We start from the raw sequence: 21,568 nt of genomic DNA, 5'->3' as shown, positions 1-21,568 counted from the left end.
ATGAGTTCCAATTGCTGGAATGGGTACCAGGTTATACAGTTGCACTGCCTGCGTTGCCACTAATGGAAATGTGACCTTAAATATCACATGATTGTTTGCGATTGTGCCTTGTGCCTTCATTAAGCCATATAATTGCAAGACGTCGTTATCTGGAACTGGCAAATCCAAACCAAACGGAAGATGTCTCTTCAGTTGGTTCAGATGTTCCCGAAGCTGGCCTGGTGATAGTAGTAACGGGCTTATTTTGCTATAATGGGCATCTGTAAATACTCGGGAAATTTCGGTTTGAATTCGTTGCAAATTCCCTGCAATAACTGTCATCTGAGTAGTTAGCGTGATATACCATTGCAATGCCTTTACTGCATTGTCCTGGACCTTGGTCATGTCGTTCATTTGTTGTTCCATTAGTTTCATCTGATTTTCAATTGTGGCTTCATCTCGCTTAATGATATTTATCGTTGAATCAATTACAGATGTCTGATTTTGCAGCAAGTTCAATAAGTAATCTTCATTTGATTTAACCTTTCGTATGGTGCCTGACATCTCTGTTGCATACTTTGAGTCCAGCACACCAAATAAGCCGTTCGCAATGTTCCCAATTATATCTAAGGGCGATCGTCGTTGGCGTTCTATGTGAAGGAGATCATTTCCTGTCCGTAGCTCTGAGTTGACATGCTCGAAGTGCCTCTGCATTGCGGTGCATGCCTCTGGAACCTTCATTAACACGCATATTTCTCCAACCTTTACTACTCCGTCTGAAAATGTCTTCAGGTCGGCCCAATATGGTTCGAGATCGTAGAATGCCACAATAGTCCAGTCAGACGTTGCCATCCTTCCTGTGCCAATACTTTCATAGTATATGCCTGGTTTGGGGTTGAATCGAGTTATATTAGTTCTTTGAGCAAATGCTATAGGCAATAATAACAGCATTAGGCAGATCGTCATTGCCAACGGTGGCAGACCGATCGATAAGCGTCTTTTTGTTTTTGGTTCTGCGTTGTCCTCGATACCAGGGTCTTTTTGGGAATTCGATTCTGTGTCATCTGCCTCGATTTTACGTTTTGTCGCCGTCTCTCTAAGCAAGGGGGCCAATTTATGGATAGCCCGCTTGTAGGTGCCTCTGGCTGTTTTAACGTCTACCACGCGGACGTATCCATCCAGGCCTGGATATAGTTTAACAATTCGTCCAATTGGCCACTGCAAAATTGGCACATTATCCTCCTTAAGAATTACCATCATGCCTTCTTTGACATTGTTATATGGTTTTTTCCACTTGGATGTACCCTGCAGTTCTTGTAGGTACTCTTGAGACCATTGTGTCCAGAATGTATGCTTAAGCCGTTGCACTAATTCCCATTGCTCTGGAATCGATCGCTGTGTTATTGGCTCTGCATCTGGTTGGGCTACTAATGGTTCTCCGATCAATAGGTGGCCTGGGGTTAGAGCTGTTAAGTCGTTGGGATCGTCTGAGTTTGGCGTTAACGGACGAGAGTTCAGCACTGCTTCAACATTGACAATGATGGTAGACAGTTGTTCGAACGTTAAGTTTGCTGTCGATACGTTTTTCAACAGTAAATGCTTAGCGGACTTTACCGCAGCTTCCCATAATCCTCCGAAATGTGGAGACCGTGGTGGTATGAACTTAAATTGCACTCCTTTTTGATTGCAAAATTCCTTGATACTACCTGCTGCCGTTTCTGAGTGTATTGTATCGGTCAGTTCCTTAAGTTGGTTGTTTGCTCCAACAAAGTTTGTTGCATTATCGCAGTATAATGTCTGGCATCTTCCTCTGCGCCCAATAAAGCGCTGAAGCGCGCCCACAAATGAGGAGGTGGACAGGTCTCCGACCAACTCCAAGTGTACTGCCTTGGTTGCAAAGCATACAAATACTGCAATGTAGGCTTTGTCGGGACGTTTTCCTCGAACCTTATGGTGGATCCAGAATGGTCCACAATAGTCTACTCCGGCATTGAGAAAGGGTCTATTCTGAGATACCCGATGCTCAGGTAAGTCACCCATGACTTGTTTAAAGAACTGCGGCCGGTACTTGGTGCATACTACGCAGCCCTGGATCACATTCCGGACCATCGGTTTCACCTTAATGATGTGGTACTGTTGCCGAGCTATTCCGCGTAGTGCCTCATGTCCACAATGAAGATTTTCTTCATGAAGTTTCCGTAGCATCATTTTTACCACCGGATCATTATACGGCAAGAGATATGGATTCCTTGTTTCCGTTGATACTGGTGCTTGTTGTAGCCTAGTTGCTACTCGTATGATTGAATCTTCATCCAGTATTAGTGGCAACGTTGCCACCGTGCTTTTGCGATCTAGCGGTTGATCAGGTCGTTTCTTTAAGTGCCGTAATTCATATGCAAATCCTGTTTCTTGAATTTGCTTAATGATCACTCTCCGTGCTTGGTCCAACTCTTCCAACTCTAACTGAGCCGTTGGTTTCCTGTTCTGCTTGTGACAAAACCGTAGCACATACGCCACTATTCGCTGTAGCCGGTAAAACGAATTTCTGTGATTTACCGTATATATCCATTCACTCTTGTTGTTTGCCGTGGCAGTCACCATGCTGAATACCTTGGTTTTCTTCTCAGCGGTATCCATCGTGTGCTCTGTAGGCTTAAATGGTGCTGGCCAGCCACGTTGTGGTCCATGCAGAAATAGTGGTCCATACAACCATAATGTATGTGTGCTAAGCTGAGCTGCTGATATGCCTCGAGATAGAACATCAGCTGCGTTGAGCGCTGATGACACATGCCGCCATTGCCTTGGATGTGATACTGCGTGTATTTTTGTCAACCGATTAGCCACAAACGTGTGGAAATGTGATGCCCGTGAATTAATCCACGAGAGTACTACTGTTGAATCTGACCAGAGGAATGATTCCACACTTTCTGATCCGAATTGGAGATCCTGTCGAACTCTATCCGTGAGTTCAGCTCCAAGTACAGCTGCACATAGTTCCAGCCGGGGCAGTGTCTGTTTTTCCAGGGGAGCCACTCTCGACTTTGCGCACAACAATCTGACCGAAATTTGGCCATTTTTATAGGTTGATCGGACATAAACTGCCGCACCATACGCCTTTTCTGATGCATCAACAAATGTATGCAATTCCTTTGTAGTGGGGACCTTGCCATCAAAAATATGCCTTGGAATTTTCATGTGGTTTAGTGGCTGTACATCCTCTCGATAAGCTTCCCATTGCTTCTCCAAATACGGCGGTAGGTCACCATCCATCTCAATTCGTTCGGTAGCAACATGTTGAAGAAACATTTTCGCTCTTACCACTACCGGTGCGAACAGTCCTAGAGGATCAAAGATTTGACCGACTTCGGATAGCACCACTCGTCTGGTTATTCCTTTTGTATGTCTTTGAGCCTTTCCACATAATTGGTCTTCTTTGGGTGCCCATATGATTCCCAGTGTTTTGACACTTGTTTGTTCCAGTGTGTCACCGAGATTGATGTCGGCAATCGTATCTTCCTTTGGAATTTCCTTTAGAAGTTGACTGCTATTTGAACACCATTTTCGTAAGTTGAAACCCTTAGGTTTCAAGATTTCTAGAAGCTCTTGTCTTATTTGCAGGGCTTCTGGTAAACTGTCTGCTCCTGTGAGACAATCATCAACATAAAAGTCATTTTTTAATGCTGATGCTCCAGACGACAATTTTTCAATGTTTTTCAGTGCCAAATATTCCAGACACTTCGTCGCTAAATATGGGGCTGACGTGGTTCCATAAGTCACCGTTTTTAAACGATAAAACTTTAGTTCTTGACTTGGATCCTCTCTCCACACAATCATCTGATTGAATTGATCGGCAGGGTTTATCCAAACTTGACGATACATTTTTTCAATATCTGCCGTAAACACATATTTGTGGGTCCTGAACCGCAGAAGAATTGAGAAGAGTTGACTCTGTACAACTGGTCCAGGATATAAAATGTCGTTCAGTGATTTTCCTGATGACGTTTTGCATGATGCATCAAATACCACTCTAAGCTTGGTGGTGGTACTTTCTGGTTTTAGTACACAATGATGCGGTATAAAGTAATGGTTCTTGGGAATTTGTTCTACCATTACTTGCTTCATATGTCCAAGCTGTTCATATTCTGACATAAATTTTACATACTCCTTTTTTATGTCAGGGTTCATTCGCCTCTCTAATGACATGAATCTTCTTATGGCTACTTCCCGAGATTCTCCAAGAGATGACGCCTCTTCAGCAAATGGAAGCTTTACAATTAGTCGATTGTCCGCCGCCGTGTGTAGGTCATCGAGGAAGAATTTTTCACAATACTCTTCCTCCGGACTCCTGTACCTTTTTATTGGCTCTAGTGTGTCTAGCTGCCAGAATCTTTCCAGTGATTCCTCTGGATTCGTCATGCCTACCATACATGTGGTTGAAGCTGACGTTGACATATTAATTCTGCCAGCAACAATCCATCCAAACTCTGAGTTTTGTAATGTTGGACGGTTTCGATTGCCCCGTCTCCTTTCTGGTAGCAGTATAGCATATCAATTTTTCCGGGTTTATCAAATGTTGGGTCCGCTAATTGAATGTTGTCTGGTAATGTGACTTTCTGCGTTATTTGTTCTGTGGGTTGGTCACCTATTATGTGTGGCAATACAAATGCCTCAACTAGCATTGCGAACTTGTTGTATCTTGACCTTACAACCAAGCTTACTCGCGCCTTGCTTATCTGTGGTTGACCACCCACTCCATTTATATGCACATGAGTCTCGCTAATTTTTAACGATAACTTCTTTACCAGTCTCTCTGAGACGAGATTTACTTGAGAGCCGCTATCCAGGAGTGCTCGAAATTCTCCTTTCCTTTCATTGATCCCTTTTACCACTACCTTGGCCGTTGCCAACAGGGTGTATTTTCTGCCAATTCCATACGCAGAAGCTGCAGAAGCAGATGTAGCAATTTGGTTGCCTGTTTCTAAATGCAACATTGTGTTATGTTTTTTATCGCATTTAAAGCATCCCCTCCAAGAGCAATTTTTTGCCATATGGTCCGGCTTGAAGCAATTGACACACAATTTGTGTCTCTGCACCCAATTAAGCCGCTCTGCTGCGGATTTGATTTTGAACTTTTCACATTGGAAGAGTTTGTGCTTTGCTCTTTCGCAGAAAGCACACAGGGTACTGTTTGTCCCAGATGCTGTTGCGCATGTCTTCCTTGGACTTGGTTTTTCAATGCTGCGATTTTCGTTTCTTGGTTTCCCAATCGCCTCTAATGTTAGGAAGCGCTGTTCCAAGAAGGATAGGAAGTCCTTTACTTCCTGCAGATCCCTTGTGTTGGGAAGAGATTGCTCATATAGTGCGTGGTTGAATCTATCCAATTTTCTTGTCATATGAAACATTATGACAGCATCTGACGATTCCAAATTGACGCCTACATTTTTTAAGGCTTGCAATGATTCAAAAATGTTATCATGCAAATTCTTTATAGAAGCTGCGTCATTTCCCACATTTGGGTGATCAAACAGCTTTGCCAGTATGGCTGTTACTAGAACTCGTTTGTTATTAAAACGTTCCTGCAACACTGACCAAGCAGTGTTGTAATTGGCTTCTGTTAATTCCAGGTGCCGTATCAATCTCTCTGCTTCTCCAGAAAGGTTTGATTTTAAGTACCACATTTTCTCTATCGTGGATGCATTTGACTCATGAACCACCTTTTTATAGATGTCATGAAATTGTTGCCATTTCAGATAATCCCCATCAAATTTTGGAATGGGAATTTTGGGTAGTTGTATCGATTGCAATACAGGTGGTGATTGTATCACTACATTTTCTGCTGGTGCCACACAGAATTTCAGCATTGTATTTTCTGCGGCCACAAACGTAGCTATATTGTATCCGGCTTCGGCTGGATTTTCAGCTAGCCGATGAATCTCATAATGGATTTCTTCAATTTGCATCCATAATTTGTCGACTACCGATTTGTAAGTCATTTTATCTTCAGGCACAATTTGTCTTAATGTCCTGGACAATGACTCCAGCAGAGCACTTTGCTTACGAACCAGTGGTTTGATCATGACTCGCTCTTCCTCTCGTTGGCGAGCTTGCCTCTCTAGCTTTATTTTTGCCAAATGGTCCTTCCAATCTTCCACTATATTAGATACAACCGTCTTCATTTTGCTGAAATAGTCCGTTACAAAGTAGTCATCTTCAGTTGGCACGTTATTTAATTTGTCCATCAACTCCTGATGACTTTTCTCGAAGTTCTCCCACATGTATTCCAGGAGCTCAAGTTTCTCCTCGAAATAAGATGGCTTCGTTTTCCTGGCGAAAGAATCTTTTTTGGTATTCCGAATAAAGGCCTGGATTGCCTCTCCTCGTTCTGTCTGCTGTTTATAAAACTCCTCCATGTTCTTTTATATTCTTATGTAATTGCTTATCTGTACTAGTACTTGACCCGATGGGAGTTTATTTATTTTGTCAAAGACAGGGAACGCTCCGACTCGTTCCTAAAATTGGTCAAGTGTAGCACAAGAAATAAATCGAAGTTGCCTTTTGATTAGTGTTTTAACAATAGTTTTATTTTTATCTCCAATATACCTATTCTTTTACACTGATAACTGCCACGACAGTGAAACCAATTTTTTGAGTTTCTTTTCTTTGTTTAAAAAATTGCTGATCAATGCCAAAATCTATACTCGTGCGTACTACCTGGGTTACTGACCGAGTTAACTAGGTCAGATATTGCTGACGCCAGGGAATGCAACAGAGTTGAGTTGATCAAACTTTATTTTTATATAAAAATAACTTTTTATGATTTGGTCGCCTCGTTGACACAAATCGTTGTTAAATGTTTTTTATAAAGTGATCGCCTAGTTGATCAACTTTTATTCAATGGGTATGCACTGCTACCCCGTTGCGGAAAACCAACTCCTAGTTTTCCAATAAATCTTTTTTATTCGCCAAGGTGGCTACGCAATGATTGCCAAGTTAATCAATTGCGATGTTTTTAGTCGGGACCCCAGATTGATGTGAGATGTTCATCAATTTGTGCCCTCGCTTAGGATTGTCGTGTCCAAAGCGTGCAAAGAAAGTAGTCGCCTAGTTGACCAGTTTCCTTTTTGTTGAGAGATTGGTCGCCTGAGTTGACCAAATGTTCTCGCTTGATGACGGTTTCACCAAGTCTGTTATTCTTTTAACTTGGAGCCGCCAATGTCGGGGTCACCAAAATGTTCAATGAAAGACGTTAGTGTTTCTTGAAGTTATTAAATGTTTATTTATTTATATATATATCTAGGCACTAGCACATAAACCAGTGACTAAAGGTTGTCGCAACCAACACATAAATTGGGTGGACCTCGGAGTGAGATTACAAAGGTAGAGATGGGGCCAAAGACACAGCGATGCACACCCGATGTAGCTACAATTGGTATCTGATCTTACTAAGAATAATGCATTTCTTTTATAGTACAAAATAGCGAGCTCACCAGTGCATAGTGTTAGGTCAGCAAAGTACGTTTTTATTGATTAACTAGGTCTTTATTGTTTACTGCTGACCATATCAGATCTACTTATGACTGATGAGCCATCGATATCTATAATCGGGTTACATACTTAACATTGACATACATTTCCATTCGTTCTATATTATAATTGGCTTAATGTTAGCTTATTTTATATAATCTAAACACCGACATGAAGGTCCAAGTAGATAAATGCAAATTCCTAAGACATAGCGTTGACTTCCTAGGCGTAGTAATTTCAAGGGAAGGAGTTAAAACCAATCCAGAGAAAATCCAAGCCATTAAAAAGTTCCCCATACCAAAAAACCTAAAACAACTAAGCTCCTTCCTGGGACTAGCTAGTTATTACAGAAGATTTATCAAAGATTTTGCTAAATTAGCTAGACCTTTGACTGCGTTATTGCGAGGAGAACATGGCAGAGCCAAGAAAAATGTCTCAAGCAAGATCGAAATCCGATTCGGTGAAGCCGAAATCGATGCCTTTGAGAAAGTAAAAAATGCATATGCTAGCATACCCTGACTTTAAACAAGAGTTCCATCTAACCACCGATGCCTCAAACATCGCACTAGGCGCTTCTCTAGAACAGAATGGGAGACCCATTACATTTCTTTCCCGTGCGTTATCCATAGCTGAAGAAAACTATGCCACAAATGAAAGAGAAATGCTAGCAATAGTATGGGCATTGGATAAGCTAAGAATGTATGTATACGGCAAATCCAAGGTGATCATTTACACCGACCACCAGACTCTCACTTATGCTCTCAGCCCAAAAAATAACAACATAAAGCTGAAGAAATGGAAAAGTTACCTGGAGGAATATAACTACGAGTTAAAATATAAACCGGGTAGCTCAAATGTCGTAGCAGACGCACTCTCTAGGAACCCTACTAACATAAATGCTAGTAGTACGTCAGCTACAGTCCACAGTGATGAAAGCTCGGGGCATGAACTCATTCCAGCAATGGAAGTCCCCATCAATGTCTTTAAAAACCAATTGTTTATCCTCACTGGTGATAACGAATCCACCACCTTCGAAATACCATTCCCCACATACCACAGACACACAATAGTGAGAAGTAATTATTCCGAAGACGATCTTGTAACTATTCTAAAAGAAAAAATGGATCCGAGAATAGTAAATGGTATTTTCACTTCCGAAAGTATCATGGGTAAAATTCAGCAAATTTTTCCGGAGCATTTTAGGAATTACAAGGCAAGATTCACACAAATCCAAACTGTAGATGTCCATGATCAGACCCAAGACCAAGAAATCATAATTAAAGAACACCTTAGAGCACATAGAAATTCCATCGAAAATAAAAAGCAAATTTTATCTGAGTATTTTTTCCCAGGTATGAAGAAAAAAGTAGAAGCAATAGTAAACTCTTGCCAAACATGCAAACTCTCGAAGTATCAAAGACACTCTCCGAATCAAGAAATACAACCAACCTATTCCGACATATCCAGGCGAAATAATCCATATAGATTTATATTCCACCCAAAATAAGATAATTTTAACAGCCATAGACAAATTTTCTAAGTACGCGCAAGTTAAACTCTTAAACTCAAAAGCAGCAGAATATCTTAAAGTACCCTTACTTGAGTTATTGATAGCCTTCGGTATGACGAAAACCGTGGTAATGGATAACGGAAAAGCTTTAAATTCTGCATCAATAAAATTTCTTTTAAATAATCAGTTAGGTTTACAAGTCCACACTACCCCACCTTATACTTCATCTAGCAACGGCCAAATAGAAAGATTTCATTCCACATGTACGGAAATAATGAGATGCTTGAAGTTAGAGCACCCCGAAATGGAATTTGAGGATTTAATATTCAAGGCTGCAGATGAATACAATAAAACAATCCACAGTACAACTAATAAAAAGTAAATAGAAGCATTTTTCGCAACAAATTTAATCCATACACCAGAAAAATTAGCACTCGAAAGGGAAAAGATTTCAGAAAACATCTTAAAGAAACAAAACAAAGACCTAGGGTACCATAACAAAACAAAAAAAACCCATAAAAATGTACGATCCAGGTGAAATCATCTACGTTAGGATTAATAAACGATTGGGTTCGAAACTAACGTCTATATAAAAAAGAAATAGTAGCCGAAGATCTTAATACCAAAGTTAAAACCAGGTCAGGCAGGATAGTTCATAAAAACCACTTGAAATATTGATAAACATCCTTTTCCGACAGATTGCTTATGTTACCACTTTGCTGGGGTCACACAACCATATTAGACTACAATAAGTCAAGAGTGGTCATGTTGGAAACTGGGTTAGCCGCGCGCCAGAATGGAACCTTTAAAATCGTCCATGTCATCGAACTAGAAAAATATCAAATGGCCATATCCGTTTTAAAAGAAGTCGTCAAAAATTCGACAAACCTAAGTCCGTATCAGCCTTTTTGGCCTATGGGATAACGCGGATACAGAATGAACTGAGGAGGCTTCAGCCGATGCAGTTTAGAAACAAAAGATCGCTTGATATACTTGGCACGGCGTGGAAATGGTTAGCGGGCACACCTGATCATGAAGATCATATGATTGTGGTAAATAAGATCAATGAACAATTGGTAAACAATAATCGGCAGGTCATAATTAATAATCTAATAGAGAATAAGATAAACGATTTAATTAAAATAACTAATACCATATTAATTAAAGGTAAACCCGAATCTAACAATAAGTCAAAAGAAATTGAAATAACCAAATTTAAATTGAGTCTCCTAAGAGAAGAAATAACAAATATTATCTATGCAATCGATTGGGCCAAGGCCAATACAGTAAATTCACTAATATTATCCTCTACCGAAATATATTTCATGGAAACAATTAAAGAAGAAAGTTTTACATTTATAAACATTGAAGAATTAATAGAGTTTGCTGAGGTCAGTGTAGCCTCAGATGGTAAATCACTCCTTTATATTGTTAGCCTTCCCAGAGTAATCAATGAAATTTGTAAACAAATCCTAGTAATACCAATTAAATATCAAAAATTTATAGAAGAAATAGACTATGAAAACATCATGAAATGTAACAAGAAATACTTCGGGTTAACCAATAAGAGTAATTGTAAAATTTATAATGGTAAGACAATTTGTAAACTGGAACATCTGACTAATTTAGAAAACAGTAAATGTATAGGAGCCTACTTGCAAAGAAGGAATCCTCCCAAATGTAAGGTCATCAACAACCAGCACGTAAAATCCCATTCGGAAATAATACCCGGTACCTTGCTGCTGAACCAATTCCAAGGGGACATCAGCATCAATGGAGAAAACATAACCCTAGAAGGCACCTTCATAATCCAAGCGGAAAACGCGACAGTTATTATAAAAGACTCCTGGTAAATTGTGAAGACACACTTTGAAGCCGAGGTTCAACCGCCGATGTTACAATTACTATCAAATAAGCAGCAGAGAGGTGAAAAGCTATCGCTGGAAATGATGAAGGAGTTACACATCAATAATACTAATAATCTGGAGCGTATCCAAAGAAACAACTTGATTATGTCTTCATCAAACTGGATTATTCTAACCCTTCTAGCAGCTGCCATGATAACATATTGCATCATCAAAAAATACTGCAGCCACGGAACAGGCAACCATGGTCCACCAATGTCTCAATCGGGCCTTCCAATATGTTGTTGCGACCGAGGACGTCCGCACTTAAAGGGGGAGGAGTTAAGTACTTCTATCACAACTCATACCATAACATAGAAGCCATAGACCCAAGTCCGTCAACACATGCCCAGTAACCGCATGCCCATTGGCCGACCCTATTTCATCATCACATGCAATACCCATTGGTCAACCCCACTCAATCGTCACATGCCCATTTGTCGCATGATCGCCAATCTCAAGTAACAGTCCGATCGCTAGGATAAACAATAAGCCTGCACCCCATTTTCCCAGGCCCTAGAAGAATGGTGTCGGGTTCGGTGCACACGCAGAATCACGCCACAAATTTCGGCAATAAACAAAGAATGTTCCTGAACACTTGTGAAAACAAAGAATGGTCCCACGCACTTAAAGTGGACTATTGGACTCAGCCAACGCCGCCGCCTGCGACGACGTCGATTGCCCAAGCCTTCATCCAACATAATCGAACCATAGCAAATCAGTCTTGAGCCTAAGTACAAACCAACCGGTAACTTCGCTTAAACTCCGCCGAATTCACTCACCAAAGTCAGCATCTTTCAGTTGTAATTAAAACATACTGTATTGTAATAAAAGTGACTTTATAAATAAAAATTCATTTTTTTAACCCGTGAGTGAAGGAAGTGTTTAATTTATATAAATATATATATATATATGAGTCCACATAATGGTGAAAATTTTATATGTATGCATATTCATTTATATATATATCGGAGTCCACTCAGAATTAAACATTCTTTTATATATATATATATATATGTATATTTGTGGTTAGGGTATTTAAAGGTCGCATATACGTTGTCGATGTGCCACGCGCTTTAGTTTTCTTTGCAAGCGACAGTTACATGCGAGAAAGAGACAGGGACACACGAGCAGCCAGTAAGAATGAGAATAGACAATTCACCGTTTGATTCGGGGCGTGTGTGTGAGCTACGAGTATTCTCTTGCCATTTATATCTCACACTTACACACAGCTTTGATTCAACCGGTTTTTTTTTTGTCATTCCTTCATTCACACTGATTTGCAAGTACAGTCGCGCGTTGGGTTTCGTTGCAATGAGAGCAACAAATTTAAAAAAAAATTTTATATATACATATATAACACGCACACAGTCATGCCATGCTAGGTGAGGAAATCGGCAGAGTCTCTGGCAGGGTTTCGACAGAATCATCAGCAGAGTCATCAACAGAGTTTTCGACAGGATTAATAGTATCCTCAACAGCATAGTGCGGAGAGAATTATTAATGAAGTCAGCTACTGAGTTACCGACAGAGCTAGCAACAGGGTCATCAACGGAGCCATCGACAGAGTCGCATATAGAAATTAGTTTTATTAAAATAAAAATTTTTACAAGAGAGAAGAAAAAGAGCTAAAGTTACCAGAAGCAGATAGAGCGAGTCAAGGTCATTAGTGAGACTGTAACCTACCGCTCTTCGAGTTGAACGGGACCTGGGTATGGGTAACCTAAAAATCCACCGCTCTCACTCAAAGCGGCAGAGTGAAAGAGAAGGAAGAGTAAAGCACAAGGGCCATTTAAGTCCAAGCATATGCACTGGAAAAGGCAGTCAGTGTTTGGAACTCAACAAGAAAACATCGAGGGAAAAAATTGCTTCAATCCGAAAGGATAACAACTGGACAAGGATCATCAACAGGGCTACTCATCAATACAAGGATTAACAACAGAAGGATCAACAAGGACATAGGACAAGGACATTCATCGCCAAGGTGAACTAAGCTCGAGGATACCTCAGCACCAACGGAGATTAATGCAAATGACATCAGGAAATTCGGCAGCAAGGACCACTATTTTTTCAAGGATATTCTAAACATTAATCGGAGTAAACGCTTATTTTCTTTGGGCAACATCGAGGGAGAATCAATCACGTCCTCAATAACTATGTTCTACATTCAAGGATTTACCTATTTCAAATAAACAAACTGGATCTAATTCTATCAACAGGCAAGATCTTTCTTATATATTCGAACCATTGCAAAGATTTTGTTCAAAATATTTAAACCGAAAACCACCTCGAAAGTTTCGCTGGCGGCGATAATTCTAATTTACGCGTCACCGTTACTTACTCTTCATTGAACAAAGATATATACATTTTTATATTTTCTGACCCCTTCCCTGCAGAATTTATTAAAAATTAAAGAAAATATATATATGCACATCCATATCATAGTCTAAAGGTTTACCGAAGCCATCTTTACACAGTATCGCGTAGCCTACTGGGCGAACTCCGACAACTTTTGGCTGCTTATCGCTTATACTACGACCCCGAGTCCTTACTAATATTCTAGCAATGGGCGTTCATTGGATAAACCATCGTCGCAAAGCCGAGTTGGAAGTCCTGACGAATTCGGATTAGACACCGGTGGAATAGTCGAAGACCTAAGAAATCGTTTCCGCGAGTTCGTCTCAAGGCAGGATCATCATCCTGAGGTATTGAGTCGACTTGCCGAAATCAAAGCCCAATTTAGTGCCGGGGACAAGAAATTAGATGTAAAACCACAGTATAGAGCACCGTCGCCTACTCCCGAAGAAATTGTTTCTCAACTACCGGTGCCACAAGCCACTAACTATCGTTCTGAATCGCATTCTGGTTCTCGTTCCGGTTCTCCGACACCTTTCGGTATGCCTGGCTCATAGATCAACATCGAACCCAGTGAGCGGAATCGAGTCCATGAACTACTGGGAGCTATGCCTCGATCGCGGAACGTATAACTAAATGGGGAATTGCCTTTAGCGGATCTACCGATCCTATCTATTTCATCTAGCAAATCTCTATTTGCTCTAAATCTCTAAATCTCTGGTCTCTAAAAGAGCCGCGACGTACCGTTTGAGTATGGAGACTCTGCCTCCGATGATAGCCATATTATTGACCGGACGGGCCGAAAGTTGGTGGCAAACCAGCGGTTATCGGGAGATAACATGGGTCGACTTCAAGTCCGAATTTTTAGAGTTCTTTCTACCCCCACGCTTTTTTGAAACTAGAGGATAGCATACGCGCTCGAAAGCAACGCCATCAGGAACCATACAACGAGTATCTAGAAGACCGTAATGAAGAGAGCTAATTACTCGACGTTACAGGAACTCGACAGGATCTACGAAAATCTATTACCAGACTACAAGCTATATACCCGACGAAATAATTTCTAAACGTTACCCGGCTTAACTAAATTGGTGGTAAATTATGAGACAATCCGATTGGAGCAAGGCAGCGATGACTCAGCGCATTCTTGGAAAAGGAGCAACGCCGTTCAAAATAAGCCCTTGGATCATATAGCTTCCAGCCTAAACGGGACTGCGATATGTCAACTCTCTGAAGTACTCGTGGATACCAGCACAGCTTGCCGCAAATGTGCGGGAGCTGGTCACTTCGCACGAGAATGTACGAAGCCCCGTGTGTTGTTCTGTTGGCAATGCGGACAAAGGGGGGTACGTACCATCGAATGCTGCCGTCGTTCGGGAAACGAGCCAAACCTCTGTGTCAATCTGGGCCAGGCGGAGGGACTAGACCAGGACTTCAGCCAAGTAACCCCTCCTCCTAAAGAAAGACCGCATCCAACCCCATGTCCTCGTCAATAGTAAACCAATGGTAGCTACCTTGGATTCTGGAGCGAACAAGAGTTTCATAAACGAGGAAGTGGCTCTTCAGCACTTCGCTCCGTTCCCGACCTTGCCGATAATACTCGTACAGCGATCAAAAGTTCTCTCAGGGCAAGCATCAGTCTCGGGGCACAGACCGTACATATGACATTGTTAGCGATGCCATCGATGATGGACCCTCTTATTCTGGGAGTGGATTTCCTTCGGAACATAGGAACTTCTATACGTTGTGGAGGTTATCTGTTACAGTTGCCCCCTTTCGATTAGCCCCACAGTCCCATCAATTCTACAATTCAGCCATCGCTAGTGGCGGATGACCACACGCAGCCTGATGCTCATTTAAATCAACCGGATCCTGCAGAAACGACCGCTACGCCCAAGGATACCTCTGACTCTCAGCATAGCAACAAACCAGTATGTCAGGCAGGCTTGGCAGTCTTGCCGCCTCCAACACCCGACGCTGTCCTTAAAAACCCATTACGCCAGCCCAGCAGCAAAAAGGAACCGGTAACCGAGATGGACGCCCGATTAGCCTCAGTAGAAGCTGAGATCCGTGACGAGGACTTGAAGCCAGAACAATCATCTAGTAAGGAACAGGAGACATTAGAGCCGGAACTTCAAGCAATTCTTGACGCGGAAATCACTAAGTTCGTTTCATTGTTTTGAAGACCGATCGAAACATGAAGCAGAGGTACTATCCCCGTAATCCGTCCCAACAACAAATTATCAACGAAACAGTAGACGCACTGCTGAAGGAAGACCGTATTGAACCATCTAAAAGCCCTCACGTGTCACCAATCGTGTTGGTAAGTAAGAAAACTTTTGATACTCGCATGTGTATAGACTTTCGGCAACTGAACGCTCAGTCAGTGCATGACGCATACCCCTTGCCTCATATACACCATATCCTGGGGAAATTGAGGAACGCGAAATACATCTCTACTCTAGATTTAAAGAGTGGGTATTGGCAAATACCCTTAGAGGTCAAAAGTAGAGAGTGTATAGCTTTCACAGTGCCCGGACTCGGATTATTACAGTGGAAAGTCATGCACTTCGGCTTACACTCTATAGCGCGATTGGACCCGAAATGGAACCACATGCCTTCGATTATCCAGACGATATCATCGTAATCGGAAAGGCGCTCGAGGAACACCTCTCACACCTGCTTGAAGTCTTTCGGCGTCAAGCCAATTTAAGAATCAACCGAGACAAATGTCGTTTCTCGACGGTGCTGAAAGAGTCATTGCTTACGCTAGTCGACGTCTCTTGAAGGTGGAGGAAAACTACTCGACTACTGAGAAAGAATGCCTAGCAATAGTCTGGGCCATCAGGAAATATCGTTGCTATTTGAAAGGCTATTGCTTTGAGGTGATCACGGACCATTTGGCTCAAGTGTGGCCAGATGGGAGTTGGAGTTGGAATAATACGAGTTCGAGATACATTATAGACGAGGTAAGCTGAACGTGATTGCCGATGCCTTATCGCGACAACCTTTGGACAACTAGTAGAACCGGAGTGCAAATGGTGGCTAAAGATGCGGCAGCACGTCACGGAACACCCTGCGGATTTTTCAGATTATATATTCGAGAACGGCCAGATTTATCGCAGACGAGACCCCCATCCAGATGACCACGATTCTACACCTTGGCAACTATGCGTTTGGCCTAGAGTGTCGAGACCAAGTACTACAGGAATGTCACAATGTAGTGACGGCTGGCCACTTGGGGATCAGGAAAACCACTTTGCGAGTGACCCAAAGATACTTTTGGCCTGGCCTCTTTCGAGATGTCGCGCGTTACGTTAGATGCTGCCTCACCTGCTTGCAATTTAAACCGGCGCAAATGAAACCAGCGGGCAAAATGCTCACCCGTCAAGTCGCGGAGTCTTTCGATACCGTGTGTACTGACTTTATCGGGCCTTTGCCACGTTCTAAGCAAGGTAATACGATGTTACTATTTTTCTTGGATTTATATAGTAAATGGGTCGAGATGGTACCACTTCGTAAGGCCACTTAAGTCGCTTTGGAGAAGGTATTTCGCGAAAGGATCTGGGCCCGATTCGGCAATTCTCGCACCCTCGTGAGCAATAATGGCACCCAGTTCACTAGCAAGGTTTTCAAAAACTTTTCCAAAACATCCGGAATTATACTACAGCATACCGCCCCATATTCTCCATAGCAGAATCCTACCGAGCGCGCAAATCGAGCCATCAAGACCATGATTGCACAATACCTGGAGAATGGGAAAAACACTTGGGATCAATGGCTTCCAGAAATAACACTAGCGATCAACTCAAGCGTCAACGACACCACCTGCTTCAGTCCAGCTTACATCATATTAGGTCGGGAACCCCGTATGCCCGGCGCTCTTTATGACCAAGTAACGGATGTCTCCGGTAACGAACCCCCTAGCCCCGACGAGCGCGTCCGACGAATGGAAGATATTTTTAAGCTCGTACATGAGAATCAACTGAACGCTACCCAGAATCAAAAGAAATACTACGACCTGAGACGACGCGACTGGCGTCCAAACATCGGGAGCATGGTCGTGCTCAAGCATCATGTGCTGTCTAATGCCAACGAAGGGTTCAATGCCAAACTGGCGCCTAAGGGCCCGTATAAAATAATCAAGTTTCTTTCCAGCAACGTCGTTAGACTTCTTGTAGCCCAGAAGCGTGAGCGACGTACCGCCGGTCTGGCTGACTTAAAGGCCTTTAATAGTGACGACAACGAACCACCAGAACTCGGTCTTTCTGAAGACATCGGCCTCGAGACACCTCATACCCACGGCCCGCACGAGGCCACTGATTAACGATCTTTCAAGGGGGACCACTTGTTGGTGGGTGCGCCTGCCCAACGTCCCCCTTCCTTCTAACGAGGTGCTCTTCGCACCGATGCTAGGCAAAAATTATCTTAAACATTGTATCATAGCTTTAATCATAGCACTTTTGTAAACCGCACTCATAGGGCCTCGTTAGTACACTCAGAATTCAGGGTAGTTTTAACACTCTTTATATTTCACAGCAGTATGTCACAGCAAGGAGAAGACGACAGCGACCGCGAGGCCCACATAGCCCGGATCGTCGAACAAATGATTGCTGTATGTGAAAGGGAACACGGCCCTGTCATGCCCGGCCCCACCACAAGCGGTAGTCCACGGGAAGACCCAGTCCTTCTCTGCCGCGTGGAGTAGGCCCCGACCGACATCCCGACCGAGCGACCTGCCGGGGGCAAGGATCTAGAGAGCGACAAGAAGCCACCCGACGAGGCTCAACGAGCTTCCGCCTCGACCAGACCTGAGCGCGCTGTGATACTGTCGGTGGTCGAACTCTCTCCCCCGGCACAAAACATCGGACCCTCGGAGTCTGCCGGCCCTGTTCGTTTGGAGGATTCGACGGTATCCACTGGTCCTGTGGGGCAAACCTGCCCGGAAGAGACAATCCAGAGTCACCGCCGCTGATGACTATGGATTCAAGTCCAACTCGCTTACACCGGACACCCCTCCGCGGCCCGTTTGTGAGTGTCTGGTGTCTCCAGAAGTCGTGGAAGCAGCCATGCCAGACACACCTCTGCGGCCCGTGTATAAGCCGATAAGCCCCCAGCGAACACAGGTGTTCTCCCGACAACCGTCAGGGTCAGTGAGACACAATCTGAAAACGAGGAGACGCTTAGACCTCTCCGGGACCGTCCTCGACCATCGCTCGCCCCGGCAAACGACACCGCTGCTCTGCCAACTCACGCCAGCCCTGGACCAACGTCGCGAGGCCCTTTGCGCCGATCTACGCCAATTTATGTGCCGGAGGCCACCGCCGCGGCGTCCAATTATGTCCTCACACCACCAGAATGGCTCGTCGACACCCCGGGTAGACGAGTACCCGCTGAAGTCCGAGATCGGGTGGCGGTACTCCGTCACGATGGACCCCGCACAAACCACCGTTTCCTCATGTGGGCGGATGATCAACTGTTCCGTATCGACGTTAAAGTACACGGGCGAGTCACGATCCATTTCGTCCGTTTGAAATAAGGACACCGTGTGACGAGTCACATTATCATTGCAATTTAAACTACGCTCATGTAGGGCCCCTCTTCATTTTTACTTTTATTTTTTAATACGCCCATGGAGGGCACATTAAATATCCCAACATGAAAACTAACTGTAGTTCTTTTTTTCTAATAGTCAATACTTACGATCGACGCCTCCCTCTCTTTCTAGCTACCGTCTTGATGCGGCTGCAGCGTCGACGCGTTGCGGAGAAAACAACCTCCCGACAGCGAACGCTGCGCCGCATACCGACGCTAAAGAGACCATGAGAAAATCGAAAGTAAGAGAGAGACGGCGATCGTGACGCGTGCCAAAGCACAAGACGCATCGTATGTTTTCACCGTTAGGACATAAGTAGGCAGAGCAAGGGTGGGTTTCAACAAAGAGTTAGAATTAGGAGAAAATCACTTCGCCAGTGACCACGAGAGTGCAAAGTTAAAAAGTGAGCAACCAGCAGCAGAAAACAAGGACATAAATCCATAGGCAACCATCAAGTGAAATCCAGGATTAGCAGATGAGCCCATGTCCAAAGTTCCCCCCTTGTTTTGCTTGAGTGCGGTAGGGACCCAAATTGCAAAAGATGTTTAGAATTAATTAATTATCAATAAACTCTATAATATGATCGTTTAACACACCCGGCATTATTTTTTTATTCGTCACCGAATCTATGTATACCCTTTCCCTTCCCTTTTCCTTGGCCACTTAACTATTTGAGTGGAGCCGAAGGATCAGCGGACTTCGGCAGGATGAGTTATTCTCCTGCAGACGAAGTCAGTCGCTGGTCTCTAGGCTCAGTCCCATCTTGGCCAAGCGGGCTTCGCTTGGCAGACAAGATCAGTCGTTGCAGTTCCTCTTCACCATCCCTTTCTAATAACCACACTAACATTTCCTTTCACGCCTCCCTTTCCCAGTCCAAGAGGCAACGGATCTTGGCCAAGCGGGCTTCGCTTGGCAGACGAGTGGAAATTGAGTCGTTGCTACTCCTCTTGGACTCTCCTCCTACTCCTTTCCCTTCCCTTTTCTCCCCTTCATGTGATCTCAGTCCCCTATCCTAATACTCATCAAGGTCTCCAGATCAAATAAATGTTCTGTAGACGGGACTCTGGGACTGAGAACTGTACCCCAGCCAGAGCTTCCTTACAATTATCAATTTGTTGGTGGAATAATTGAGTGTGCAATTGAATTTTTTTATAAAGTCAAGCCCCAGGATTCCGTCACATGGGATGGGGAAATCATTTTCTTTTACTTGGAAGGTGTGTACCGTTGAGAGGTTGCTGATCTTTAGTTTGGTTTCACCTATTGTAAATAGGACGTCTTTGCCTATTCCACTAAGTTTTGTCCGTCTTTGTATGTCAACTGTATTGTCTTTTCTTAATATTTTTTTTTTTGTATGAGTGATACATCAGCTCCTGTGTCTAATAGTAATTTTGTTGTCCCTACATCGTCAAAGTTTAAAGTTATGTAGCTATTAAGGTTGAAATTTAAACTGTATATTTTATTTGTTCGACTTTTTACATCAGAGGACTTTCGGAGTTTTCCGAATTTCCTTCTATGTTTGTAAATCTGACATTATTATTTTGTTGTGTTTTAGGAGGATAATTTGTATTTCTATTGTTATAATTTCATTTGGGTTTCTATTTTGGTAATTGTTATTATAATTTCTTTTATTATTGTACGAGTTCTTATTTGTGTAATTGTTTCTTTTTTGCGTTCTTGCCATTTTGTTTTAAATTCATTAATCTTGCCTCTGCTACCTGAACTGTTTCACCCTTAATTTCTTTCTTTAATGTTTGTATTATACCATTTATAGTATTTTCATTTGTTACTAGTAGTCTAACGTCCCCTTTTAGTTTTGTTTTTATGAGTTTAATAGTTGTTTCTTCATGTTCTGATTTTATTTTATTGATTATTTCCAGTGAATCTATGAAACTTTGAAGTGTTTCTACTCCACCATCATACTGCTGAATCAGCTTAGAAGCTGTATTAAGAAATTTAATCTTTGTTTGCACCATCTGAGCAGATAACTGCCCACCTCCCACCCGACCGACCGAGGGGTGCAGCCGTATAACGCACGGCACGAATCGCGTGGACAAAATACACAATAGAAAAGACAGGCAAACAAATAATACTATAGCTATCTATTAACTGAATGGGATAGGATAGATGCAACAATACGAGTTCGAGGTACATTATAGACGAGGTAAGCTCAACGTGATTGCCGATGCCTTATCGCGACAACCTTTGGACAACTAGTAGAACCGGAGTGCAAATGGTGGCTAAAGATGCGGCAGCACGTCACGGAACACCCTGCGTATTTTTCAGATTATATATTCGAGAACGGCCAGATTTATCGCAGACGAGACCCCCACCCAGATGACCACGATTCTACACCTTGGCAACTATGCGTTCCCCTAGAGTGTCGAGACCAAGTACTACAGGAATGTCACAATGTAGTGACGGCTGGCCACTTGGGGATCAGGAAAACCACTTTGCGAGTGACCCAAAGATACTTTTGGCCTGGCCTCTTTCGAGATGTCGCGCGTTACGTTAGATGCTGCCTCACCTGCTTGCAATTTAGACCGGCGCAAATGAAACCAGCGGGCAAAATGCTCACCCGTCAAGTCGCGGAGTCTTTCGATACCGTGTGTACTGACTTTATCGGGCCTTTGCCACGTTCTAAGCAAGGTAATACGATGTTACTAGTTTTCTTGTAACGAACCCCCTAGCCCCGACGAGCGC

General features: G+C 43.0%; 1 protein-coding gene across 1 annotated transcript; it reads left to right on the top strand.

Annotated features, from left to right (window-relative positions):
• Nucleotides 1-15,469: 15,469 nt before the first annotated feature.
• Nucleotides 15,470-17,599, top strand: LOC124461020. Its single transcript, XM_047012610.1, has 2 exons — nt 15,470-15,595; nt 16,970-17,599. The coding sequence occupies exons 1-2, from the start codon at nt 15,470-15,472 to the stop codon at nt 17,597-17,599; spliced, it is 756 nt and encodes a 251-aa protein (XP_046868566.1).
• Nucleotides 17,600-21,568: the final 3,969 nt, after the last annotated feature.

The sequence above is a fragment of the Drosophila willistoni genome, unplaced genomic scaffold, assembly GCF_018902025.1.
Source record: "Drosophila willistoni isolate 14030-0811.24 unplaced genomic scaffold, UCI_dwil_1.1 Seg182.1, whole genome shotgun sequence".
Taxonomy (NCBI): Eukaryota; Metazoa; Arthropoda; class Insecta; order Diptera; family Drosophilidae; genus Drosophila; species Drosophila willistoni.
This window is presented reverse-complemented; position numbering and strand designations above follow the sequence as displayed.